General features: G+C 43.5%; 2 protein-coding genes across 4 annotated transcripts; one reads left to right on the top strand and one right to left on the bottom strand.

The window, feature by feature from the left end:
- Nucleotides 1-86: 86 nt before the first annotated feature.
- Nucleotides 87-14218, bottom strand: mia3 (MIA SH3 domain ER export factor 3). Of its 2 annotated transcripts, XM_030110000.1 has the most exons (28): nucleotides 14052-14218; nucleotides 12744-12877; nucleotides 12567-12653; nucleotides 10462-12472; nucleotides 9527-9850; nucleotides 9117-9259; nucleotides 6169-6300; nucleotides 6004-6025; nucleotides 5825-5913; nucleotides 5665-5742; nucleotides 5425-5535; nucleotides 5267-5338; nucleotides 5067-5171; nucleotides 4865-4987; nucleotides 4689-4776; nucleotides 4552-4604; nucleotides 4375-4465; nucleotides 4144-4282; nucleotides 3743-3905; nucleotides 3589-3624; nucleotides 3430-3497; nucleotides 3187-3272; nucleotides 2927-3040; nucleotides 1930-1992; nucleotides 1793-1839; nucleotides 1626-1694; nucleotides 861-1266; nucleotides 87-778 (listed from the first exon to the last, which is right to left on the bottom strand). In XM_030110000.1, the coding sequence occupies exons 1-28, from the start codon at nucleotides 14170-14172 to the stop codon at nucleotides 588-590; spliced, it is 5166 nt and encodes a 1721-aa protein (XP_029965860.1). In that variant the 5' UTR covers nucleotides 14173-14218; the 3' UTR covers nucleotides 87-587. The 2 variants fall into 2 exon arrangements, with proteins under 2 accessions (XP_029965860.1, XP_029965861.1); XM_030110001.1 differs by lacking the exon at nucleotides 1626-1694.
- Nucleotides 14219-15891: 1673 nt separating this feature from the next.
- Nucleotides 15892-24343, top strand: taf1a (TATA box binding protein (TBP)-associated factor, RNA polymerase I, A). Of its 2 annotated transcripts, XR_003933004.1 has the most exons (12): nucleotides 15892-16088; nucleotides 17035-17217; nucleotides 17292-17455; nucleotides 17900-18013; nucleotides 18106-18304; nucleotides 18512-18633; nucleotides 18808-18966; nucleotides 19055-19121; nucleotides 19226-19349; nucleotides 19427-19581; nucleotides 22366-23584; nucleotides 24327-24343. XR_003933004.1 is itself a non-coding variant. In XM_030110168.1 (11 exons), exons 2-11 carry the CDS (start codon nucleotides 17091-17093, stop codon nucleotides 22497-22499), a joined length of 1365 nt encoding a protein of 454 aa, XP_029966028.1. In that variant the 5' UTR covers nucleotides 15892-16088; nucleotides 17035-17090; the 3' UTR covers nucleotides 22500-23919. The 2 variants fall into 2 exon arrangements, 1 of the variants encoding a protein (XP_029966028.1); XM_030110168.1 differs by lacking the exon at nucleotides 24327-24343 and having other exon boundaries at nucleotides 22366-23919.
- Nucleotides 24344-27412: the final 3069 nt, after the last annotated feature.

Below are 27412 nucleotides of genomic sequence, written 5' to 3'. Positions count from 1 at the left end.
TTATCTATTCCTAACTGGCCTCAGTGTGTGTGTGTGTGTGTGTGTGTGTGTGTGTGTGTGTGAAGCACATCTCCATTAAACATCCACTGCTTTCACATTCTTTATTATTAAAAGTTCTAACAACATAGTAAAATAAGTTATACATCTGGCCATCAAATTACATGACTTGCTTATCAGTTCGTACTAAAGCAACAGCTTTGGGGAAAATTATGATATCCTGAAATGCTAGAAGCTAAACCTCCCTCCTGCTCCTCTTCTTAAAGTAATTTCCACAGGAAATGACGTTTAAAAATCTGCCCTCATGAAAAAAAGAAAGAAAGCTATATATTCATTAAAATATCAACATATATGAAGATCCTCTGGCGTAGAGTCAAGCATTATTGCACGATAAGCTGTTGAGAAAAGTGGTGACCCTCATGTTTCAGACGACTCGAGATCCATTCATCTAGGGACCTTTTCTCAATGAACAATGATTTTTTTTTTTTTTTTTTAATTATTTGAGAACAAACATGAAAATAATCATGACCTGTTTGGACTGGATCTGGGGTGTTCTGTGATCAGTTCAGTTTGGGAGGAGGAGGCGGGGTTTAAGGCTTGGCCACGGCTGGCCTTGCTGAGTCCTGAGGTGCCTCCTGCTGGCCGGGTCCGCTGTGGGCGCCCGCCGAGTTCTGCAGGGGGGGGTGCGGCGGCGGCCCCGGGGGCAGGTCCATGTGGGGGCCGCCGTGGAAGCGGGCGTCAGGAGGGACGGGTGGGCGTGGTCCCAGGGGCCCACGGGCATCTGAACGGGACGAGAGGAGCGGAGGTTAGACGCTGTTAAAGACAGTCTGACGCAGCGACAGAATCAACAAAAGGTGTGATACCGTGTGACGGAGGCATCGGTCCGAAGTGGTGCGGTGGAGGGGGACGGAAGTGAGGCTGCGACGGACCCCGGATGTCCATGGGGTGTCCCGGGCCGGGCCTGGGGAGGAACGTGTGTCCGTTGGCCGGTCGCGGTCCGAACTCGCCCCCCATGGGTCCGGGAGGGGGCATGCCCGGGTAGCCGTTGGCGGGCAGCGGCGGCCCGTGCAGAGGAGGGGGGACGTTCGGGGGAGGGCCGGGCGGGAGGTGGTAGGGGCCGGGCCGCGGCGGCCTGTAGGGCCCGGGCGGGGGCAGACGGATGTGGGGTCCGGGGAGCAGGGGGTCATGGGGCCCGTGTCCGGGTGGAGGCCCCTGCGCCATGGAGCCCGGAGAGTCCCTTATCGGCGAGGCCAGGAAGGATCCGGGGCCCTGAGCGAGACGGAGACGTGTGACGGAGCAGAACAGCAGGTGTGTGTGTCGACTTCACCGCGGCACATTTCAGTCATGCACAAAAGATCCACGACATCCGCCCGCAGACCGTGAGTGTATTTAGTAAAGGCTCAATCACAAGACCAGTCACCACACACCCTGATTACTCCAGGAATACAAAGATCAAAACACGTTCAAAAATGCATTAACCAGGACACACTTTCAGTGTTTCTGTGAAAACCACACACAGCCTGAAAGCTTGGTCAGCCCCGCAGCAACAAAACCCGGCCTTTAAACTCCGCTCGTATCCAAATCCAGCTTTAGGGGAGCACAGCGAGCACCTGGACCTGCATACTCACAGGCTCTGGACTCTCTGTGGAGGCCTCAGCCTCCGCCTCTGCTTTTATCTGAGGATCTACTGCTTGTGTCTGTTTTAGAGCAGGGACACACACAGCAGAGATGTAGGCAGGACCTAAAGGGTCTACACTTCCAATAAGGGGAGTCTGATCAATCGAAAGTAACTTACAGATCCATCCAGGTTGGCTGGAGAGGAGCTGCGAGGGCCCACCATGTCTGGAAGCAGAGAGAAAAGAGGTAGAGTGTGACAAGCAGGACCAGATCACAGCTGGAAGCTGTTAAACACAAAGACAACAGAGGACATACCCATCCCAGAGATGTGTTTGTTCTCGGCGTAACGGCCGTGTGGATCTGACGGAGGCCGAGGACCTGCAGCAAGAATAAATATGAGTAAAATCCAGCTGGCGCCCGCAGAGCAGGGAGGGAAACAGGGCAGGAAGTGTCAGGGAGGTAGAGAGCGTACTCCGCCAGAGCACCAAGAGTTTCAAACAATACAAATACCCTGAAAATGCTTCATTTTCAATCCAATGAATATCTAGACTTGAATTTGGAAGTTGAGTAAAACCTTGATTCTCAAACCCAATTCCTCAAAGTTGACCAATTTCTTCTTAATGTTCCCATAAGAAACCACATCAAACTGTTTTATTTAAAACATTTTTAGGTTTATTTGATCATAAAAAGCAACACAAAATAAAACACTAAAATGAAGGAAAAACTGGAGTATTTAAGGGATGCGTCTGTTGAGAAGTTAAGAGGAGGGTGATATTTTTATGATCTGTTTGGCTTTTCACTCCCACTTTTTCATGGAAGAAAACCAAGAGGGATCATGAAAGCATAAAGAAAAACTTCCCAAAATAAAGTACAGTGCCGTTTGGAGGCTGAGAAAAGTGTTTCAACAATGTCTCTGCTGGCTGTTGCCGGGCAACATATTCAGAAACTGTTGCATTGACGAATTGGAAATTTATCTTTTGTGAACCAATTTGTTGGGAAACCAAGGCTCGACTCCACAATGGTATTTAATGAAAATAAAAGGACTGTTTGAGCAGGACTCAAAATGCATTTTCAGAGCATTTACAAGAACAGAAGGACAAGAGAAGGACAGTCTTCATCACAGAAACACTTTTTACATGAACTAAAAGAAACAAAACGGGGGCAGGAACCAGGAAGATGCAGGTTGGAATATGAACTGAGAGGGAGGAAAAAATGAGAAACTGAAGGTGAAGGAGCTGGAAGGAAAAATAAAGTCAGGAGACACTGAAAGGGGACGAGGCTGAAGGAGGTGAAGGAATCCACGTGGACTCACCATACGGGTCAATTCTTCGCCCAACTGGGGCAGAGGGGGGGCGTCTGGGACCCTCGATCATTAATGGAGGGGACGGCGCGCCCCCACTCACAGGAGACGGCCCGTATGAATCACCTGTTACAACCAAAGCATTGATTTACTGAAGCCGAAAATCACAACGCGAGCTGCAGCGAGGAGCTCCTCCGCGACGTGAGGCAGCGGCTCCCTCTGGCGCCCTGCGGGGGGAAAGGAAGCGGGCAGGAGGAACGGAGGATGCTCACCCTGGTGAGGGCCGGCCGGCTGCCCGGAGTTGGGTCTGAAAAGAGGAGCGCGGCGCTCGTTCAGCTGGGAGGTGAGCACGGCCAGTCTGCGGACGGAACAACGCTTTGATTAGATGTGACGGTAAGAAACACCATGAATCTGTTTTGAACAAATCTTGGACAGATATCTGTCTTAGAACATGAGGAGGAGAAGTAAAAAGTTGCTAGAAAAATTAATACTCGACAAGCTAGACAAGAGCTTACTTTTCACGAAGCTTTGAGGATTCCAGCTTCTCCTGGTTCAGAGCTCGCTCCGCATTACGAGCGTTCACCTGCAGACGGCAGTGAGGATGAGAAGGCAAGTTCAAACTGTTTCAGATCAAAAATCTGCTGTTTTATGTGAGTGAACTGTGTGCAACATACCCAGTTTGAATGAGTTTTATTTTCCTGTTCTTTAATCTGAAAATTCAAAAAGAGAAAGAGATCAGTCCAGGAGTTTCACAGTAAAATGTGGTGATATAGAGACAGGGTTCCAGCGAGAGAATCAGAACCGAACAGCTACTGTAAAGAGGATCACCTGCTCTTTGTAGACCTCCTCTGTCTTCTTCATCTGCTCCTCCATTTCATTAATGCGCTGCCTTAAGACTTTAACCTGCTCCTCGGCCTCCACGGCTTTTCCTCCCACCTCGGACAGCAGGTTCTCTTTGCTGCGCCGCTCCAGCTCCTCCTTTGTTAATTTCCTGCGAAGCCACAGAGACACTCCTTCAAACAACAGTCCTGGCTGTTTATCTTGACAGAATATTGTTCTGTAGCGTTTCATTCAAATGCAAGACCATGCCGAGCTGTAATGCAGAATCACGACACTGCAGTAGCTTTTAACGCTGCTCAGTTCAGTTGGACTTTGGATTTGGCTCATCTTTATTCAAATGTTCTTCCAGTCCGCAGAGGAACTGGGCATCGCGAAAAGAGTTCACTCACTGCTGCAGAGCGTTTTCCTTCTGCTGGTACATCTCCACCATGATCTCGTTCTTCTGCTGGAGGATCTTGAACTGGTTTTCCACGTGGCTCTTCTCGCCTTTCAGCGTCGCGATGGCGTGTTCCAGCTCCTGGTGTTGTTCTGTTGCAGAACAGAACAGCGTGTTTAGAGAGATGCCTGCCAGATTGTGTGTGTGTTGCGACTGAAACTCAATAAAATTCAGTGTGACAAACCTTCCAGTGTCTTTCGGGCCTTTTCTTCATTCAGTAGCTTTGCCATGAAGCGATCCCGCTCTTCTTCTACTACACTCAGAGTGGTCTGGACCTTCAGAAAAATAAGGTTTGTACATTAAAATACTTTTATATTCTTACTCTTCACATTTGGTGCTTGCAAACGTGGCGATGCCTTACCCGGGTAACATCCATCATCTGTCTGATCCTGTTCTTAATGTCTGTTCTTTTATCTGAAGGAGACAAACACAGTTAAACTAAATTCACCTCCAAATGTTTTCATTTTCACCCTGATTTAATGACCGAGCTGCACTCACCAGGTTCTACTTCACCGTTTTCTAAAACTTTGGTGTCACCTTTTTGAGAATCACAAGCGTCCAGATCTGACAGAAGGTCCGACAGCACCTGCACACACACAACATGAGAGAGTGTGAGCCAAGTGGGTTCCAGTTAAGACTTTAAGACGAGGTGTGGCAGTAGTTTACCGACTGACCTCCACGTTGTGATCTTTAAGCACCACAGAATCCTCCAGGTCTTTCTGGGACTTTTGGTAGACTTTAATCTGCTCCGTCAGCTCCTTGTGTTTGTCCTCCCAACCTTTAATGGAAGCTTTGAACTGCAAACATGAGCAAAAAACAGAAATATGTAGTACTCTGATGTGCAACTACTTACAAAATCTGTAGAAACTTTTCTACCGTTTTGTTTTCTTCCTTTAATGCAGCAAACTCTTTCTCTCGACATTTGTGCTGAACATTTCGGGCGTCTTCTCGGATCTTTGCTTCATCTAGGAGGACCGTAGTCTGGAGAAAAATACAGATTATTAGGTGGACCGATACAATAAAGACACAGTAAGACTACAGAGTCTTGCAATATGCAGAAGGATGTGAAATTCTACCTTAGCCAGAGCTTCCTGAACCTTTTTCCTGCTGAGCTGCAACTTCTTGTTTGACTCCTCTAATTTTTCAATCTGTTAAAAAAAAGTGAACATTTAGTATAATGAATTTGGGAAAAGCATTTGAAATATACTGGAAAGAGAAAAAAATAAATGTGCACCCTGGCTTCGTTTCGGTGATAATTTGCTCGCTCCTCTTCGAGGAGTTTTGCGATTTTTTCCCTTTCTTCCATCATCTGTTCGCTCAGTGTTTCTGCTTCTGAAACTTTACTCTGTTAAAGTGAAGACATGAGGAGTCATTTAAAAGTGCAGTATTAGTTATTGACAATAACTCGTTTTGACTCCCACGAATAGTTCGAAAGAGAAAAGGGAGCAACAAATATATCATCTTCTCAGCTCACCTTGAGGCTTTCCATCCTCTTCATCGTACTGCTGATGGTATCCTTTGACTGTTTTTGATGCTCTTTCAGTTGCTCAGACTTTAGAGGAAACACACATTAAATTATACACAATTTATTGTCTTGGAAGATCCTGTGTGAAAACCTTTGTAACGAATCTCACCTGTTTCTCAATTTCTTGTAATTTGGCAAGAGCGTCCGTCTTCTCTTTTTTGAGTGCTTCGATTTGCGCTTGAAGCTTTTTCTCATCCACTTTTCACACAACACACACGTCACACAGTTAGCAACAACATACACATCTGCATTTGGTATTATTGTGCAAATAAATGTGTAAATATTTACCAAGATATTCTCTCTTCTTTACCTAAAAGCAGCGGAAAAAATATTTAGTGCAACAACTTCATTAATCCTAATTGTACACAAAGACATTATTTAATCTTGGGTGTTCCCGAACATATCGACAAAAAACTTGAGCAGAGAGGAAAGAAACTTTATCACAATACTTACCGACAATACGGTCCTCCAGAAAAAGAGGGTGAAGGTCACGACCCCAACCAGAGCAGTGACGGCAACAGCTTGCCAAGGACACCCAAACAAAGTTTCACCCGGCTTCCACTCGTCTGGCAGTAATGAAATCATCTGCAGACACAAGGAAAAACATCGGTGGCGTTCACACCGACAACAGAAATGAAGCCAGGAGAAAAGGCCTCAACATGGAAAGGAGCTGTGTGTCAAGTAAGAAAGAGGAAAACACCTTTTCATGCATCAACACCGGGACTGACCAATGCAAAGAACACACAAGCAAAACCAATCATGTACAATGGCAGTGACGGTAATTGGCACAGTTTATTTAGAGCTACGAAAGCAATGTGGGAAACGCATCTCTTTTTAAATGAAACACAAGCAAAAAATAAATAAAACAAATTAGAATTATTCCACGATGTTTTTAAATATGTGGAACATCCACTAATATACCCCCCAAATCTTTTGAGCGTGCTTGTAGAGCAGGAAACAAGTCTACTGTGTTTATGGCACTCAAACTTTACTATGTGGAATTTGAACTGTTTATTTGATTAGGCCACCAACTGAACATTTTGGAGCTCTAATGAAATGAAAATACTAGAGCTCAAGGCTTCGTCAATGTCTGCAAACATGGGGACTATTTTTATATTTAACAATCAATGCATCAATATGGTGCACTGTGACACAGCTGGAAGCGAGTCATGAGTGAGCAACAATGTTAATGCTAATATAAGATGAGTAAAGATGCTTTTACAAGTTTTTTTCATCGGTACCAGTTGAACACAGAGCTGACCCATGAATCGTTACGGATAAAGGACAGATGAATTTGTATAGTTGCAGTACAAAACTAGCACATTCACCTGCACATGGAATTAATCCTGGATTATCCAACATGAATGAAACCTCTGAGTCTGAACCAATTCAATGAAGACAAATGCAAGTTCCAGTAATGATGTTCCTGCAATTTTCAACTAAGTCTGGTGTGCCTGCATCGGACCTTTTTTGGTATCTGCACACATGATCCTCCCAGTGAATATTTTCACACTTCAATAGCGGTTTGGAAGAGAAGAGCTATGCAGAAGGGATCCTTCTAACCATATCTTGCATTTATCCTGACAGACACGATTTGTGATCTCAGGAAAGCTTTTGAATGAATTACAATATTCAAAGAAGAGCAAAAAAGCAGAAGAGAGAAAATGAAACTAATGCAGAAACCTAAAAGGTTAGATTATAATGCTCCTCATCTCAACATGGTTTCCAGACATTTTCGACACATTTCAGAAGTCGTCTTGTACGATATATCAAAGTAAGGTAATCACATGGAGGAAACATAGTAAGAAGACTCAGAGAAGTGGAAGTTACTGTTCTAACACAGTTGTGAGGCTGCGTCAATAACCATCAGCCATTCTGTCATTAACACGTCAGCAGGCCGTGATAGCAACAATTAATACACGACATGTGGGCTCAATCTCACTTACATGTTGCAGTGCCTTCAGAAAAAGCATGTAAACATGATCCGGCTCCAGTACGGGTCGAGACAAGGTTTCACTCTCCATGTTTTCAAGCGGTATCACGCCAGACACTTGACTGACAGGAGCTAGCTAACGTGCTAACACAATAGCAAAGTAAACGCTAACGTGAGTTAGCCGCTAGCAGGTGAAGTGCGGCGTCCCGAAAAACAAAAATACAAGAAACGTCGTCACAAACAGGAAAAGCGTGAGATAGCAGAGATGGCTGGCAAATAAATCCACCTGCTAGCGGGAACTGAAGCCCGGTTCACTACTGTTTCAAACAGGAACACAACCGACGATGATAGATTATCTACATTCAAATGTCAAATAACACTGAACGGACAAAAGCGGCGTATAAACAGTTAGCCCTCGGGCTTTTAGTCTACTACGTGACGCCGTGTTAAGGTAATAGGCTGTCTAAACATGCCAAAATAAGGCCTGCCGGTAGTGGTAGAGAGTCCAGCTTCACACCGGCTGTGAACTTCAGCCTTCAATCGCACCGTCAACAAGGAGCACGGGAGGCGTTCAGGGGAATCACAAAATTTTATGCTTCCCAAAACTGCTGAACTACACTAACATGCATTGCCTTTGTGAGAACAAGGTCAATACATTGAATATGTACAGCATTTTCAGTATGCATTTGACAGTGAAGAGATCACAAAAAATTATATTGCTAGCAATAAAATTTTACCCAACTGACAAGTTAAAGCTCCGAGTAAGAGATATTCGGGCAAACTACCCGCATTGGAAATTATTTTTCCGACTATTCCACTAGTACCTGAACGCAGCATGACTGCAAGAAACCCGACGGTCTTCCACTGGCATAGTATATTTCAGAGGATATCAGTGGCTAATACCGTGACTTGAATCTGTTTTATTGACCAAAAACATTATCTGATACTAAAAAAAAGTAAAAAAAAAAAAAAAAAAAAAAAAAAAAAAAAAAAAAAAAAATCCCGAAATTAATGAGTAAACCATTTGTGCTCATGCAAGACAACAGTTTTGACACACAGGCACATGGTTATATTTGCATAACAGTATTTTTGGGGACTAGTAAATGAGCCATGTGCGTGTGGTGAAAGTAGGGTATGAATTTGCATATACCTGTCATGAGTAGACACTGTTTCCATAGTCAATGAGGTACTTCTTTAATCTTTGCATTGCCATGAAATGGTGACACGTCTCAATAAAATATATATGGAACACAGATGCATTGTTTACTCCTCATTCACTGTTCATAATCAGAAAAATATTGAGTTTACTGTCATAGAGGGTCAAAACAGTCATTAGTACAACAGACTAGAACTGATCAAGCAACTTCCTTGCAGCTTCACTCCTTGTTACACCACATTCCTTTATAACTGTGATGAAACACTGAAAACAAGGATCAAGCTACAAATGTCAACATCTTAAAATTCTTACCACAATGGTCCACTCTGTAGTTTTATTCTTCATCATTGAAAGAATGCAGCCAGTGTAAACAATCCCAGATAAGAATAATCCCACACTGTCTCCTTCCTCTTCTTGACTTATTTCAGGCACTGGCTCCATTGAATCCACCGGTCCTAACCAAACAAGATTTGTTTTCAGTGATTTGTTATGTGTGGTATGAATGAGGGACATGATAAACCTTAATTTACAGAGAACATATCTATGACTTTAAAGTAACAAAATCTAAAAAAACTGAAATTCTTCACTTAATTGCTGAAACCCAAGAATTAGCATTTGAATGTTAACATTTACTATTTACAACATTGTTTATCACAAAGAGTAGATGCTTTCTTGAAAATAATCTGACAAACAATTCAATAAGACGGTGTAAGATTACCGACCTGAGGTGGAATGATCAACTTCCACACCAAGGCCCATGTCTAAGGGATTTTCCAGAGAGTCTTGAGGGACCTTCTGCATCTCATCTGATGTGCTGAACGGCGGCCGATCGTCTTTGTTTTTATTGAAGTGTCCTCCATCCTCCTCCACATTGATATCTGGTTGAGCAGGACCTTCATCCATTGTTATCTGGTCCTCCTCCACTTCACCTGGCTGTTCTAGATCCTTCACTGTGAGCATGTCCTCGCTCTCAGTCACAGAGATGTCATCAGGTTTGTCTTGAACAATCGGAGGAATGTCAACTGAGGCACTTAACTCAGGTTCATCTGTGATGCAAACAGAATTAGCACATGGGAGTTGGATCAGTTTTAACATCTATGGCTGGAACGATTGGGAGATATTATATTTATACAGATGTGTGAATGTTTACATCCCATATCAACTCATGGCAGCACACAAACACTAACTCGCAGCAGGCGTTCTCTACTTTATCATAAGAGTTGAATGGACTAAAGGCCTGTCACAATATTTCAGAACTGTAACTAGCGATGAGTACATTGAGTTTTAATTCAGTTCACCTTTTATTTTTCAACTAAACTCAGCAACACGTCAATATAAGATTAGCTACATTTGCTGCACTTACATAAAAAAACTATAAAAACAGGTTTTTCTGTTTCTGATCAGTCTGAAAAATGAGTCTATCAATTATTTTAGACAAATCCTGTTGCAATGTGTGAACTGCAGTCCCTTTAAACTCAAGGACAACGTGCTCCTATTATACCTGGAAACTAGATACTATTTTTATGAAGATCTGCATTAATTTCATCTGTGAATAACAAACTGTGGTAATATGCTGCTGTTGTCTAATCTAAGGGAAAAGCCCAATGTGCAATGCTGTCTGACAAAATACTTAAATTTTCACAGAAATCAAACCTACCTTTTGTGCTATCCAACGCTTCTCCTGCTGCTAACGGCGTGCTGTCATTGGTGGTTGAATATTTCTGTCTCAGGCTGAATGCGAGCTCTTGAAATTCATCTAGTATTTGAGTTTCCTCATCAATACTGCTACTGTCCGTTTGCTGGCCAAAGTTATGTTTTGTGCTGCGACGGTCAAGAATGTTCTCAACATGATCCAAGATGGCGTTCTCGGAAACTTCCAGGATGGCCTCCAGTGCGCTCTCAATGTCATGAGTTGTGGTTGCATCTGACAGACGGGCTGCCCGTAACTCTGCATCCATGTCATTATACATGGCTTCTATTTGATAGAGGTTCTGTAGACCCAGGAGCTTCTGGGCTCGCTGCATGCTCTCCTGTGATAGGTGGTCTCTGAGCAGACTCAGTCTCATGACGCTGTCGCTGTACTCAGGCTCTGGACTTGAGGGCTGAGCCGTTTCAGGAGAGTCTTCGGCAGCAGCATCCGATTGTGAAAAAGAGAGCGCATTTTCATCTTCAAGAAGCTCTTCTTTCTGGTCGTCACTCTCTTCCTCCGCCTCCGCTGCGTGTGGCTGCTCTACACTACCATTACTTTCTAAATCACTTGCTAACTGCGCTTGTATGTTATTAGGTAGACTGGTACCTACGATACTTTCATCGTGCTTGATACCTGAAAGCAGAGACTGCTCCTCTTGCTCTCCTTCACTTTTACTTGTGTCTACTGCTTGTTCAGTCACGGTTTGGTCGACATCCTGCTGTGCCGCCATCCTGCTGTTCTGTATATTTACATTACTATCAAGCACTTCTGAGTCATCGACACTGTCCTCTTGTGTTTTCTCCTCTGTGGGTTCGGTTGCATTAATATCAGGCTTTTCAATCTCAGAGCTGCCTGAAACATATTTTTCCAACACTGGATCTACTGACGGCACCCTCTCTTCCGTTTGGTCTTCTGCTTCATCGGTCGGTTCCACTGGGTCATCCAAAGCCTGCTCGTGTCTCACCACTTCTCTATCATTCTCCCCATCATTTACAAATAAAAGCTTTTCAGCATCGTTTATATTTGGCTGCATGGAGTTGGACTGTGGAGGATCTTGAATATCTGGTTCTGCGATCTCTGGAGGTTTTGGAGACTCTTCAGGTTGTGCTTCTGCCTTTACTTCCTCAGAAACCAGGGGGTGTTGTGCAGTGGATTCATCCTCCTGATCCTCATCGTCCTCTTCCTCTAAACTCACATCTGGAGTCCTCTCTCCCCCGGTGACAACTGAAAACATAACATCTCCAATTGACGTCCACATGTTCCCCTCCTCTGCCTTTGACTCGTCATTTTGCGCTGCTGGTTGACTTTCTGTCGGTTTCACTGAATCAGATGATGGAGTGTTGACGGTTTCCTCAGCAGACGTAAGCAGAGGAATTTCAGGGACGACGTCGTTGTCGTCTTCGGGATAATATCCCTCATCTTCACTGTCCTCCTCTTCATTTGGGGTGACTTTCGTGGTGATTTCGTCGTCGGTGGCGACGGCATCAAAGGTTGTCCCGAACGTAGTCTTTACATCAGGGATCTGCACTTCTTCGGAAATGGAGACGGGTTCGTGTTCTGTGGGCTCGGGGACCACTTCAGATATCGCGGGAGTGTCTTTGGTTTCACTGCTGTCTGACACAGTTCCCAGAACTCTGTCTATTTCATCCTCGTCAGGTGAAACAACTGTAGTGGACTCCGCTGTATCCGTCGGAGGCGATTCAGTCAATGTGTCATGAGGCACATGTAAAGAGGCACTTTGATCTTGCAGGTTATCATCACGCTCAGCTGGCTTTTCACTCTCCGTCACTTCTTCCGAGTTGTTCTGTTGTGTTTCCTGTAGTGTTTCTTGTTGTTGCGTTTCTTTCTGTGCGCTATCTGCTTCTGGGATTTGGTCAGTTTTTCCCTCATTCCCCTGATGAGACGAGTCTAACAGCAAATCTATGTCGTAGTTATCAAATTTGTCAAATCCAGTGTCAAAACAGACAAAATCTGTTTCCTGAAGAAAAAACACACAAAAAAACAATATTACAAATATGCAAAGTAACATGGCCATAAGAAAGGAGCAGTTATAGTGTGTCAAATGTACATACCTCTGCTGGAACTTCAACTTCTTTATCAGTATAAAGATGGTTTACAGCAAGAAGATCCTTTGGGAAATAGCCAAAGTTGCTCCCAACCTATTGACAAGGAAACACATTGAGGATTTCAATACAAAATAGCCAAAGTACATTAAAAAAATATTCATTGCAGGATAATGGTATACTTACACTTCCTGCCCACACATCTGCCCTTCTCCCGGACAGTTTGTAGTATACATAGACTGTTTCAGATTTCTTGAATGACAGGAACCGACAATCTGGCCCTGAGAAATCTTTCACAGCTTTTCCACGACAAAGAAGCACTGAAAAAGCAAAACATCATGATAAGGAACAACAGCTGGTACAGTCAGAAAAGCAAAATGTGTTTAAATTTCATGGATTTATTAATAAATACAAATATCTATTCAGCTACAAACTTTAACCAGGGGGTCCCATTGCCCAGCTTATGAAGAACTAATGCAGAAAGTTGACTAAAAATTCCTGAGGCGAGAAACATTAATCTGTAGGAATGCAGACTTGATGAAATCCTTCTGTTTCTTCCTGCAACACTAAACAGAGCCTACCCAATTAAAACAGAGTGAGGGGTATACTGAGCACTTTCAGGACCAATGCTAAAGATTAGGTCAGTATCTTCTTATGCAGAATAGATTTGGTAGCACTAAAGCAGCACTTTTATACAGCGCCTGCCTACACCTTTTTACACGTTTATTTCAGCACATGCATCATTAGATGCAAGACAGTAGAGAGAACAGCTGATGCAGCAGAAAGGGAAATGAAAAGGTGCTAAACGTGTTCTTAATAAAGGCATGGCGCTGTGATTTGGACCATGTTTTCATGTCTTCGGTCTCAGGTTTTGTAATTGTTCACGCCTTATAATAACAATAATGATGTAACGGCGCTATGTGAAAGTCCCTATCAGCACTTCCTTATAGGATGCCTTTCTGCCGTGGCTGTTTTAAGTGATAAGGTTTTATGTTGATGAGAATTCACTGAACATAACCAGATGTTTGAGTAGATCCAGTTTATGTTGTGTTATATATACAATTGAGCAAGCTTGGATTTGAGTTTATTGCCAGTGAGGCTATTGTGATTTATTAATATTTGAAGGAACCGGTGAATCAGCTGTTGTTTGTGCTAGCCGAGTACAGCACGCCGGTGGCTAATTAGCTGCTAACGTTAGCTTCACGGTCCCCGGAGCTAAGGCCGGAGCAGCCAGGTAACCGGCCAGCTCCACCGCGTCTACCCGAAAAACCCCACCGAGCGGCGGGCTGCCGTGACCGACAACCCCGAGCATCGGACAGCATCAGGATGCGCAGCGAGCGGACGCCAAGGTCGCAAATATCGACCGGCAACAGGTCAAGAGATAAGGCGCAGTTTATGGAGGATGGAGGGGGGAAGGACGCATCCCCGGAGTCCCCCCTCCTCTCTCCCCGGAGCTGGGAGTTCACGAGCCCGCGGAAGAAAAAAAAAACTTACTGCTGCACTCCTCGTCGGCGCATCTCTTAAAGTCGGAGAACCTCTTCTCCAAGGCCGCGGTGGAGATGAAGTTGAATAAAAGTAGTAAAAAGCCTCGTCGGCAGCAGTGTTTGGCTGCCATGCTGGCAGGGTGGGAGCCGGGCTCGGATCTGCTGCTGAAGGCTGGAGCATGAGCACTGGGCGGCACGAGCCCAGGCAGCCGACACGTCAGCACAGCGGATCCGGCTGGGTGTCGACTCTGGAGGGCTCTCCTCCAGGATGGAGCTCCAGCCCCTCTCACACGCTGCTGCACCCACTGCACCCACAGGCCACGCAAACATGACAACACATGCTTTTCACACTCTGCTTTTAGCTCGATCTGTCTGTCCTATGCCATATATGTCTTTTAGCATGTTTCTTTTGTAAACATCTCTCACTGAGATTACCTTGTAAAAACAAATATAGAAGAGAGTAGCACTTAACTGTCCAGTGCAAACATGCTATCATTAAAGCCACTTCACTTTATGGTAAACCTGCTATAATTAGTTGCACAGTAGTTAAACACTATTGCATCATCACCTTCGTTTGTGTGGATGTTGGTGCACTCTGTCCTATCCCTTTCTCACCTAACTTTTAACCACAACAGAAAGTCTCCACCTCTGACATTGGTTCTGCAGGTTTCTTCCTGTTAACAGTGTTCTTTTCCACCACTGCCCATGCTTACTCATATGGTATAGTTGGATTTAGCTTGGTGAAAAAGTGCCATGAAATGACTGGGGTTATTAACATTATATAAATGTGCAGTGGTTAGATGCCTCACAGAAATACAGTCCTGGTTTGATTGGTATACTGTGGCACAGGATATGGATGGATGAATGGATGAATGTATATCATATTGTATATGGAGTGAATCATTAAAACCTTGGGTCAAGCAATTTCTTTTGGTCAAAGAAATCCCACAGCTCTTTATCTTTGAAGAACAGTCATCATTCAGTCTGCTCTTAGAATAATCTGGTAAAACACCTACTTTTCTCTTTATATTTAGCAGACTGAACTCGAGGGTAATCTTATCATGCATATGTGAATATTCACACAGGTGTTTGGTGCATGCTAATGCACATTTACCTCCTGTTTGGAGCCCTCAGTAAACAAAGATACTGTGGACTATTTGTTGTAGAAAGATCCCAGTCAGCAAAGAAAGCAGGGAAATGAAGGTAGATGAAAACATGATCAATTTTTTAAACTTGTAAAGAGTAATAAACAAATAGTATAATTTAGTAAAGTGATTGTCCAATACTTAAAGGCAAGCGAATTCAAATTCTTTATATATCAACAGATACAAGGTAACTCATAGTCCCTTAGAAGGAAATAACAAACAAGGCATTTAATAATGGCATGGAAAAAGAAGAATAAATAGTGAGAAAGCTTTATTTGAATGAAGGAATTAAGTAAATTTTTATTTTTTAAATGGAAAGCTAACAGGTGGTGTTATTATAAGGCCAGGTTTAAAAGAAGTTAGTGCAGCGGTCCTATAAACAAATGCAATAAACACAACAGCAAAACTTAAGAAATAAAAAAGCAAAATACAATGTTTTCAATCAGCTCTGATGAATGTAAAAACATTATTCGGTGATTATTCTAAGTTTGATGACATATAGATATATGAGCTGCCGAATTAAAATTTTCAGATTGTTCAGCGATAAATTGTAAATAATAAAATAATAAAAAACCAAAACATGGAGAGCGGAAGCGCAAGTCAGGAATTATGTCAGCATTTAGCCCCGCCTCTTCCACCTATGGCAGCCAATCAGAAGGCAGTGTTCTCTCCACACTTCCTGCTTGCTTCGCGGTTTGAGAGCATGTCAGTTCATGGAGCAGTTGCTTTGCAATGTTATCAGTCTACATCCTGCACTCTCTCTGTGTGAGTCCTCTCTCTCTGTGAGCTTGAACTCTCTCTCCCAGTTGGATTTGGACGTGAACGAGCTTCTCCAGGTCAGCGGCTGATGTAGCTTCGACACGTGTTTTACCCTCAGAAACATCTCTGTTCACATTGAGGAGGTGAGTCAAAATCTGGTCTAACTTTGTTCAAACTACAGCAGTTCAAGTTGATTTCAAATATTTGATATTAAAGGAGAAAGTTTGTTGGTATTTAGTCAACGCTGAAACACCACCGCTTTGTAATAAGTACCAAAACATGCAGGAAGTTTCCGTGTAGTGGAAATGACTGAAGCAGTGAAGTCTGCTGTAAAGATATCTGCAGTATTTTGAAGCATATTTGTACCATCGTAACGCCTGTCTGTCCAGTGCCTAATGGGTCCTGATTTAGGATTAGGACTAGGATTAAATATCATTAAAATATTGCGACTTTAACTTAAAACTGGACTTCAAGCATCGTGGATTCTGAGCCTCAACACTCTTTCTCCAGACTCTGGGACCTTGATTTCCAAAAAAAACATACGCAAAATGTGCTTTATATGGGGGAAAAAAATGAATTTTGCTCCATTGATGCAGAAGGAGGCAAACGTTCAAGAAATAAAGGCTTGAAATATTTCACTGTTATGTGTCATGAGCCATGCTGGTTTGACTTTATGAGTGACAAAAAAACTGAACACTGTCATGATATTATTTTTGGAGACATGCCTCTATACACTCTGTTGATTTATGCCTTTATACACGAAGTACTGTGCAGATTGTTAAACATCACACACCAAGCACTCATTTAAAGCTCTGTTCTTCCCAGGGCTTTATAGACATCTTTATGACTCAGATTATTGTCAGAGACTGCTCAATAAATCAGTACCATATCTAAAAACTAAATACTGAAATCACGCCTTGGATTGGTTGGGTCAGGAAGAACATGCAAACTCCACACAGAAAGGCCCCAGCCAGGATTTCAAGATGATTGCGATGATCAAAAAGTCTGAGCATCCTAATAATTTCCATCATTAATCTTACATTTTGCAGCGGTATTGCCATTTAAACTCAGATATTTTTCCTCCCTCAGGTTCTTCTTTTGGGCTTGGTGATTAAAAAAAGGGGAATCGTTGAATCTCAATTGCGATGGACGACTTGGAAAATGAGCTGTGTTCCCTTGACGAAGACTTACATGAAGACAGTGACTTCATTGAGAACGACTCGAAAAAAAGGAAAAAACCAAAGCTTCCTCTGGCAAACGTCATGCGTGGTGGTGAGTATCACATTCATATCTATATATTACATACATACATACATATTAATCAGAAGATGCTGTGTATTTTCCAGACGCTGTGCGTGAAACGGGGTTTCACCGGAACACCCGCATGTGTCTGGAGCACATCAGAGACGCCATGCTGCACCACAGGTGGCAGGAGGCAGCGGAATACATGGCATGCTACAGCCAGATTTTAGAAGACACAGCGCATAACAAAGCTCCGCAGAATAAAGAGGTACGTTTGTTTTTTGGTGCACGTTTGATTGTTTTGTTGTCTTATTGGTCAAACAAAAAGTTGAAGAGTCAGTTCCTCCAATGTTTTCTAAATTTTGAATAAATTACTGTTAAATTAAAGCAGTTGAATTCAGTTGTGTTGGGGTGCAATGCTGAAATACTTTAAAAATGTGCAGAAATTTGTAGGAAATTTAGTAAAATGTGTCAGGTCAGTAAAAATTGGCGTGATTTGCAGTGTTTACTAGAATAAGTTCAGTAAAGTTTTTTTTTTTTTTTTTTTGTGGTGGCCAAGCGGTTAGGGAAGGAAGCTCGAAAGGCATTCTCTGAACTCCACACTGCTCAGGAAGAGCAGATCAAACACCTGGATCACTCGATCCCCTGTAGCGATCGGCTTTCTCTCATGCAGTCCGTGATGTTAAAGCTCTCTTTCAAATTTCCTCCCCAGACTGTTTGGAGAATCGGCACCGAGATCCTTCATCATCATCCCAAGTCGACCCTGGCGGATTACAAGAACATCTACGAGAGAATGAAGCAGTCCGGAATTCGACATTACCTGATGGTATTCTGGCCAGTGAAGCCTCAATCAACGTTCATGTTGACGGCCTTTCTGATCAACTGATCAGAAACTTTTTTTTTTGTTTTTTTGTCTAGATTTGCTTGGAACAATCTTTCCACCTGATGCTCCACGGCCACGTTGCAGATGCCAAGCAGCAGCTCTCTGCAGGCGAGAGCTGGAGGTACGGGAAGGAGTCTGCAGCTCAGCATCAGAGGATCAAGCTGGTCCAGGCCTACAGGAGTCTGCTGGACTACGTCAGCTGGTGCGAGAAGAAGTCCACAGCCAGCGGCAGCAGTAAGAAGAGACGAGACTAGGCACCCCAAACCATCCATTATTCACTTGACAGTTGTTCAGGCCTCTCTCTGGTGTTTCTGTGATGTTATACTGCCGCCTACTGGTCATATCAGGAACTGAACGTGTGTATTTGTGTATACTGTCAAAAAGCCTTGATAATTCATGAATTCTTCATTTAAAGTGTTTTTTTCCCCCTTTGTTTTACAGAATATTTTGATTCTGATGACCACCACAGTGTCCACAGCTACTTCAGGCAAGCCTCTGTGAGTCTGAGGGACATTTTGAAAAGTCCAGGCGTCTGGGATCCCTTCATCCTGAGCTACGTCGAGGTGAGCGCTCGTGCTGCACATAACAGATGTCTTTAGGTCTTGTACTGACAGCACTGCATATTTGGAGATGTTTTTAATTCAGAATAATGTAACCGGATGTATTTAAGATCGGGTTTTTTTTCAATCCATTGATGCCATTGTCAACTTTACACTGTGCGTTGGTTGAATTGGCAGATGCTGGAGTTTTACGAAGCTCACGACGAGGCTCTGAAGATGCTGAACGACTACGCCTACGACAGCAGCTTTCCACCGAACCCCAACGCCCACGTGTACCTGTACCAGTACTTGAAGCGACACAACGCTCCCGAGAAAAACCTCATGAAAGTCTTGAAGGTATGAAAGGAAATGGAAACTTCTGCCTCCTGCAGTTCCCAGAAGTTACGGAAATTTTATGCCGTCACGTTTCTGTGTCCCACTGCAGGTTCTGTACGCACTGGTGCCGAGCCATGAGCTGGCGCTGGAGTACACCTCCCTCCTGCTGCGCTCAGGTAGAAATAGTTTGATGAAAGAAGTTTACCTAACACATTTATTCTTCTGATCTTTGTTTGACAGCTGTAACATGGAACCTTTGCGTGTTTTTTTTTTTTTCCAGAGAAAAGCAATGCTGCCCACATAGCTTTAGAAGTTGTTCTTCACATGCTGGACTTTGCCTGCTGGAGGAGAAACCTGGGCGTGTGGGAACAATTACAGACCATTATTCAACAGCTGCAGACAAAGTAGGTACAAAGTGACGGGAATCTTAACAGGAAGCTCTGGGCGTACTGTAGTCGTGCGTGTTTGTGTTTTTGAACAGAGCCGACTGGCAGGGCGTCGTCACTGAAAAGATGGCTCCGAGGAAGGACTGGTGGCCAGCGCTGCATTTCACCAGCTCACATGCAAGTCAGGACTCTGGAGAGAACCCCGAGCTGTTCAGAGTGAAATCCTCGCTGAGTGAAGTCCTTCTCCCCGGTCAGTCGGAGTGCAGTTTCAGTCGTCATCAGAGCCGAGTCTGAGTCTGAGCCATTTAATGTTGTTTGAGGCACACTTCAGGTTATTCCAACATGTTTAATATCTATAAGAGGTTTCCACTGTTACTACTTTATCATGACGGCTGCAAACAGGTTAATTTTATCTCATATGAGCCAGATCAGTAATCCAGACATACGACAAATATTCTCTGTACTTTTCACTCGGTTTTATTCCATAAGCCGCGTGCTTGACACTCCTGCTTCAAATGTTACTGGATGCCAATTGAACTTTTTCTCTGCTGTGGTGGATTTTACTATTTTTAGAGCAGAAATGGAAGAAGAAATGCAGTTTATTGCTTGGGGTCAAGTTCCTCTTGTCCCATTTAAGCTGCCGGATTAATGCTAGAGTGCCAGATACTCATGGTAGCATGAAAACACAGTGCGGCTTTAACGCACCAGAAACCTTCAGGAAGGACAGCAGTTTACAAATAATTCAAATGCACAGCATGGGGATTGGTTTCTTTGATATATTTAGAAAATATATTATAGAATATCATTGTCAATTTGGCCCATAATTTAAATGCAAAGCTGCCACATACACTGAAATAAACATGCATACATTAAAATTAGTTGCATACACATAACCATTCACCACCAGAATAACACAGAAGCTTTAAAAAAAGGTGTTTTGCATCAAAAAAGCTAAATGTTGATTGATATATTTTCTGACTTTCTTACTTTTGTTTAAGTAATGAAGTTAAATTAGTAGTTTTTCTTTCAGCAAAGTCTTTTTTGGCATAAACATTTTAACTTCTACTTTCATGAAGAGTACTTTTGCAAACTCTGGATGTACGAAAGCTGCTGAAGAATGCTGTGCAGTGGTCAACACTCAGGAATATTCTTTTTTATAGCTCATTTCCCTTCATGATCTGTTATACATTTATGAAATAATCAAGAACTAACACTGACGGGATGGAGGAATTTCTGAATTAGATAACACTAAATTACAGGACTGTCTCAGAAAATTAGAATATTGTGATAAAGTTCTTTATTTTCTGAAATGCAATTAAAAAAACAAAAATGTCATACATTCTGGATTCATTACAAATCAACTGAAATATTTCAAGCCTTTTATTATTTTAATATTGCTGATTGTGGCTTACAGCTTAAGAAAACTCAAAAATCCTATCTCAAAATATTAGAATATCATTAAAAAGTATACTAGTAGGCTATTTAACTAATCACTTGAATCATCTAAATAACTCGAAACACCTGCAAGTGTTTCCTGAGCCTTGAAAAACACTCAGCTTGGTTCAGTAAACTAAATCACAAGTATGGGGAAGACTGCTGATCTGACTGCTGTCCAGAGGACCATCATTGACACCCTCCATCAGGAGGGGAAGACACAAAAAGAAATTTCTCAAAGAGCAGGCTGTTCACAGAGTGCAGTTTCAAAGCACATTCACAAAAAGTCTGTTGGAAGGGAGAAATGTGGCAGGAAACGCTGCACAACCAAGAGAGATGACCGCAGGCTTAACAGCATTGTGAAGAAGAGCCGCTTCCAGAATTTGGGGGAGCTTCAAAGACAGTGGACTGAAGCTGGAGTCCAGGTATCAAAAGCCACTGTTCACAGACGTGTCCGGGAAATGGGCTACAATAGCCGTATTCCCACGGTCAAGCCACTTCTGAACTCAAGACAACGGAAAAAGCGTCTGACTTGGGCTATGGAAAAGAAGCACTGGACAGTTGAACAGTGGCCCAAAGTCCTCTTTTCAGACGAAAGCAAGTTTTGTATTTCATTTGGAAGTCAAGGCGCCAGAGTCTGGAGAAAGGCTGGAGAGGAGCAAAATCCAAGGTGCTTGAAATCCAGTGTGAAGTTCCCACAGTCAGCGATGGTTTGGGGAGCCATGTCAGCTGCTGGTGTTGGTCCACTGTCTCTCATCAAGCCCAGAGTAAATGCAGCTGTGTACCAAGAGATTTTAGAGCACTACATGCTTCCTTCTGCTGAAAAGCTCTATGGAGATGATGATTTCATTTTCCAGCATGATCTGGCACCTGCCCACAGTGCCAAAACCACCAGTAACTGGTGTACTGACCATGGCATTACTGTCCTCGATTGGCCTGCCAATTCCCCTGACCTGAACCCCGTTGAGAATTTGTGTTGTATTGTCAAGAAGAAGCTGAAAGACACCAGACCCAACAATGCAAATGAGCTAAAGGCCGCTATTGAAGCATCCTGGGCATCCATAACACTTCAGCAATGCCACAGGCTGATTGCCTCCATGCCACGCCGCATTGATGCAGTAATTCGTGCAAAAGGATTCCCAGCCAAGTACTGAGTGCATTAATGGACATTTTCAAATGTTTGATTTTGTTTTGCTGTTATAATTTTGTTTTTTTACTTGGTCTGAAGAAATATTCTAATATTTTGAGATAGGATTTTTGAGTTTTCTTAAGCTGTAAGCCATAATCAGCAATATTAAAATAATAAAAGGCTTGAAATATCTCAGTTGATTTGTAATGAATCCAGAATGTATGACATTTTTGTTTTTTTAATTGCATTTCAGAAAATAAAGAACTTTATCACAATATTCTAATTTTCTGAGACAGTCCTGTATGATCCTAGCTAATTATAAAAACGGTCATTTTTTTGATAGATCATTGGGATATGATTTATGTTATTTAGGAGTTCATAATTTATCTTTCTTGAAGGCAGGTGTAAGATGTAAGAAATATATCACTTGCAGACTTTCTTCTAATATTTTTTTTTCTTTTGTTTTTGCAGACTGTTCACTGAAGTACACCACTGAACAGAAAACCAATGGAAAAACACCTGACAGTACAACTTCAGGAAACAATAAAGTTCCCATGTCATCAGGAGGGAAGAGAAAACTTCTAAAAAGGCGTCTCGATGAATAGTTGATATAAACTTGTACAGTTTTTTTTTTTATATATATAATTTAATTATAGACTGAAGCAATGCAATGCATCTCTCAGCCCTCGCTTTATTTATTTATTTTTTCAAGTCCCTGTTCCTTCGTGTTGAGCTGAAGCGACCACTACGTGGCGCTGTTGCTCTGCGCTTCTCGCTGTGGCGGCCTGCTTCGCCTCCTCAGACTGGACTCGGCGCAGCGCCGAATGTCGGCATTACTGCCGCCTTCGTGGCGACTGTCAACATTTTTAACGAGAGCTGAGTCTGCGCCCGACCTCGGGTGAACTCCGACCGCCGGACGGCGGCGGGGGGCGGGGGGTGGGGGGGGGGGCCTTTAACGTCACTAGCGAGCGTGCACCATGCAGAGCCTGGGGGATTTGCTCCCTGTCATCTCTGCTGTCACGTCACAAGACTCATCCCAGAACCTTTGAGCAGCATGTTGAGCCGCCGACTGTCAGGTGGTCGCCGCCGTGCCGCCGCCTCAGTCAGACTGGGAAACGTGGAAGACGCCTCAGTCTTTCTCTACAATAGAAGCCTTGTATTTCCCCATTCCCTTCATTTACTGTATCTTAAAAAGAGAGAGATATTTTGCTGAGTTTTTCACGGCGAGACGAGAAGCTGGCCTTCAGACGCTGCTGCTGCTTTCTCTCCTCAGCCTTTTGCACCGAACCATGAAATAAAGTCTTGCATCCAGCAGCATGCCAATTTAATAAGTGAAAGTGTTTGTAATGATTCTGTTTGGGCTTGCCACAGTGTTGGCTATGCAGCAGCTCAGTCATCCGTGGTCTGTGTGTGTGTGTGTGTGTGTGTGTGTGTTGCTTTGCAGTCATTACATAAACCAAAGCCCAGAGCACTTGCCCTACCAAAGGAGCAGCTGCAGAAGGGATCTGGGAATACATAACACATGTCATTTGAAAATTCAAAACTTGTAGAGCGGCGAGGAGGACGGGGAGGAGGGAGCCGGTCACTGCCTTGGACCTTGTCCTGGTCGTGACCTTCTCGCAACTTTTCCAGCTCTTTTGAATTTTCTAATGGCCTGCGCAGATGTTCACAGGTCGCATTACCATTGAAGGTACGATCCCTGTCTTCGGCCGTCCGCCTCCTGTACTGTTCATTCGGTTCGGGGTCGGAGAGGTGGAGCCGATCCCAGCTGTCGATGGGTGGGAGCAGGGTACGCTGAGCAGGTCGCCAGTCCGTCACGAGGCAAACTCGGGAAGGAAGACACGCTTAAGGACAATTCAGAGGAAACAGTTTGCCAAATGTGCGTGTTTTTAGAAACTACACAGAGAAAACCTGCCAGAATCAAACCAGGGACTTTCTCACTGTGAGATGAATGTGCTAACCACTGTACCTGTTCAGTCTCATTAGTACCGGGGTGTGTTGACTCTATCTGGCTTAATGTCTGTCTTGAAGAAATTAAAGTATCGCAAAAAAGTTAATTGTTTTGTTAGTTATTTCTGCATCCATAAAATATAAGTTGAAAGATTTAATGCATTTTGGAATTTTAATTTTGGCTTGTGCTTAAAAATGAAAAAACAGGAAATAATCTAAATCCAGTGACATATTGCATTTTGAGATTTCTTTGTCCTGCATTTTTGATTTTACATGACTTTTAGGCAAAACATCTTTTAAAAAAGGCTCAAAGTATTTCAGCGTTGGTGTAATAACTATAAGGAAACTTCACTTTTATATTGAGATTTGTTGAAATACATCTGTGCACTTTATGGGGATATAGAACGACTGATCTGACTGTAGAGAGCTGACTGCTGTTTCACGTTGCACTGATCGTCTTTCACCACACATTGTCTCGTTAGTGCCTGGAGGAACCTGAGGGGTCTGCGTCCCGCTGAACGGGAAACGGTCTGGCAGAACGACGTCAGGCAGAGGGCGTTCACAGCTCCTCCTGGCTCCACCGGCCGGGTCGGGTCCGGCTGGGTGAGACGTTGATGTATGTTCACCTGGGAGCGCACCCCAAGGTTGTTGAGACATACTGTAAAGTCTATCAGTCTGGGGAGGTGGGATTGTGGGGGGGGGGAAGCTGCCTCTTTGGACTCATCTGACGACTCTAACAGACCTTTTAAAAACCAGGAAGACATTTACTGATGTCCCGAGCCTCTGCTCACCCCACTGTGAACTGACAGCCTTAATAACTGTGCGATTAATCATCCGTGCAGAGTTGCAGAACCGATCTGTTGGGACAAAAACAAAGGGACTGTGTTTGTGGAGATGTTTTAATTTTATGCCTGATGGACAACAACCTTGTTGTTGTTGTTGTTGTGTGTTTGATATTAATTGACCCCCTCCCTCATCTGTTATAGTCTTGCTTCTTTTTTTTTTTTTTTTTTTTCCCCCTGCACACACACACACACACACACACACACATATGCTGCAGTCGGTGACTCAGGGTCTCGCTTGGTTGGTCCGCAGGGCTCTGAGGATTTGTAACCTAAAATCCAGACTTGCACAGTGAGAGGGTAACATCTCAGTAACTCCGCACGACATTTGAAGTCTGGTGGGGCTCGGGAGGGGAGGGAAAGAGCAAGACGGGGTTTCGGTGGAGGGTGGAGGAGGGGGGGGCGTTTGGATTGTGATAATTCGGACATGCAATTTGGACTTTACATACTGATGTGTTTGCCAGTGCTGTGTGCCACAAACAGATAAAACGGGACAAACACGAGCCAGAGGCCTCCGCTGAAGGTCAAAGTTCACCGCAGGATCAAGTGGAGCAGTGCTTGTGGAGTTTCCATGTTCTGTGTTTGAGTTTTTTTCCCACAGTCCAGCACATAAAGACTAATTTGTGAATTTGAAATCATCCATAGGTGTGAATGAGAGTGTGTGTGTGTGTCTGGTTTCTGATCTAGCTTCAGAATGGCCAGCAGATCAGAGGTGTATTCCAGTTCACAAAATAAAAGGCCTTTTTTTTTTTCATTTCCACATTCACAATGCTGGAAGATAAACTGCTTAAGGGGGAATCGAGTCTCGAGGAGCTTCAGTGAGAAGGAAAGAGAACAGATTCCCAAAATATCCTCCTCGTTCAGTCTGTGAAGTTAAAAGTGACAACTGCAATACCTTTGTTCTCGCAGTGCAGCTGCAAAAATAGCTTTCAATAATGTATTAGGAGAATAAAGACTGAGCTGATTTCTGGGGAGGCGGCGCTCGGCTCGGCTCGGCTCGCTGGATGTGCCAGGACCAGGAGCTTTCTCTGGGAAAAGATCAGGCTGGTGAACACAAACTGATCCTCTCTGACTTCCAAGATTGCTCTGCTTATCCCTGTGCTTGAAATAAACAGCTTATTTATCTGCATACATTAACATGTGATCTCATGTCTTCATAATGAACGCTTCAAACTTTTCCCCTGAGGTGTTGTGCACGCAGACAGTCTGTTTTTAATGGAAATGGATGAGGTGATGTACAACCGTAACACCGAAAGCAGACAGCAGGAACAGGAACAGGGTTGGTGAGTTTCTTCTTTTGATGACTCCTGGTGCACAACACATTAAAAACTATCTTGGTTCTCTTTTGTTGCATCCAAAATCGTGAAAAGCCTCTTGACTTCGTGCAACATTTAGGCAAATCTGACAAACTAGCAGTGAGTTAGTGAGTTTCCAGCTGCATCGCTGGCGGTGTGTCGTTCTGCTGCAACACCCCAAATTAGAAACATCGGCTCCTTTTATTAGAAAAATAAAGTTTTTGTTCTCGTTGTGATGTTCTATCACACACACACATACACAACTTAATGAAATCTGAACACAATGCAACCATCCATTTTCACAACATTTCATCGTAACAGTGAAACTACCATACACTTAAAGTTTAGTATAAATAAACAGATTTTTGTTTTTTTCATGAAAATTAAAAAAACAGCATCTACATATCTACACATTCCAAAAGATTAGATTAAAAAAAATAGCCCTTCAATCACATTATTTAAATAGACAATCCTTAGAAGTTTTCACTTCATAACCTTTCACATGTCTTTTCAGTGATTATCTGTTTTTTGAGATCCACACTCTTTAAGTCACTATCCCCCCCTCCTGCAGGGGGCGCTCCAGTTAACAGTAAACGCTGCTTGACTTTGATGTAATGGATGTGCAGAAGCATCCTTTTCCATTTATTTCTCAGATTTAGCTTTTTATCTTCACGTTAAAATATTTTCATTTCGTCAGGCTCCCACGGAAGCGTCTGAAGGTATGAACTGAGCAGATAAAAATCACTTCTTGTTCCTCGTGTGGGCATCTTTTGTGAGCGCTCACATGATGTAATCCTCTCATTTTGGGCCTTTTCTTGTCCTGCTGATGACTGTTGTGACTACACAGAGAAGGACAATGGTCCCTGTTTTCACTCAACATGTAATCTTAGATCTCCGTCTCCCACTCTGTTTCAGAAATGAAAGAAGCATAATGGATATTTACACTGCGTGAGGGGTGATATCACACACACACACACACCTCCCCTGCAGTCTCCAAATGAAGTGTGTGTGTCACAGGTTGGTGCAATCCTCTACAGGTGTAGAGAGGTCAGAAAAGTTTTCTTTTTTTCTTTTTTTAAACCTGAGATCAACGAGTTTCCAGCGTATGCCACACTGACTCATGTGTGTATCTGTGACTCATGTCGTCCCTTCATGTCTGTGATTCTGTGGAAGCACAATGAGCAATGAGCAAACAAGCTCAACCTGACCCAGACAAGCCTCGTTTGTCTGCATGAGAGGAGATTGTGCGGTCGGAAAATACAGCGCAGCCCGGTTCAGACTGAATGAATGCGGGAGCCGAGCAGCGCCGGGCCTGTTCGTCTCGGCCGGCGCTTCCCCTCGCCGATCCTTACATCCGCACGGCTGTTGATGGAGATGATGTGGCCGAAGCTTTTACATTTCAACAGTGCGCAGATGTGATTGCGTATCACT

This window comes from Salarias fasciatus, chromosome 15 (assembly GCF_902148845.1).
Source record: "Salarias fasciatus chromosome 15, fSalaFa1.1, whole genome shotgun sequence".
NCBI lineage: Eukaryota > Metazoa > Chordata > Actinopteri > Blenniiformes > Blenniidae > Salarias > Salarias fasciatus.
This window is presented reverse-complemented; position numbering and strand designations above follow the sequence as displayed.

What these genes read in the sequence shown, in the direction of transcription:
- mia3 (XM_030110000.1), bottom strand. Translation starts at nt 14,172, where the DNA reads ATGGCAGCCAAACACTGCTGCCGACGAGGCTTTTTACTACTTTTATTC. An exon ending in CAGATGTGTGGGCAGGAAGT is followed by an intron (nt 12,654 to 12,743) that starts GTAAGTATACCA and finishes CCTTGTCAATAG; the next exon opens with GTTGGGAGCAACTTTGGCTA. An exon ending in ATAAAACTCATTCAAACTGG is followed by an intron (nt 3,498 to 3,588) that starts GTATGTTGCACA and finishes TGCCGTCTGCAG; the next exon opens with GTGAACGCTCGTAATGCGGA.
- taf1a (XM_030110168.1), top strand. Translation starts at nt 17,091, where the DNA reads ATGGACGACTTGGAAAATGAGCTGTGTTCCCTTGACGAAGACTTACAT. An exon ending in GAATTCGACATTACCTGATG is followed by an intron (nt 18,014 to 18,105) that starts GTATTCTGGCCA and finishes TTTTTTGTCTAG; the next exon opens with ATTTGCTTGGAACAATCTTT. An exon ending in GTCCACAGCCAGCGGCAGCA is followed by an intron (nt 18,305 to 18,511) that starts GTAAGAAGAGAC and finishes TTTGTTTTACAG; the next exon opens with AATATTTTGATTCTGATGAC.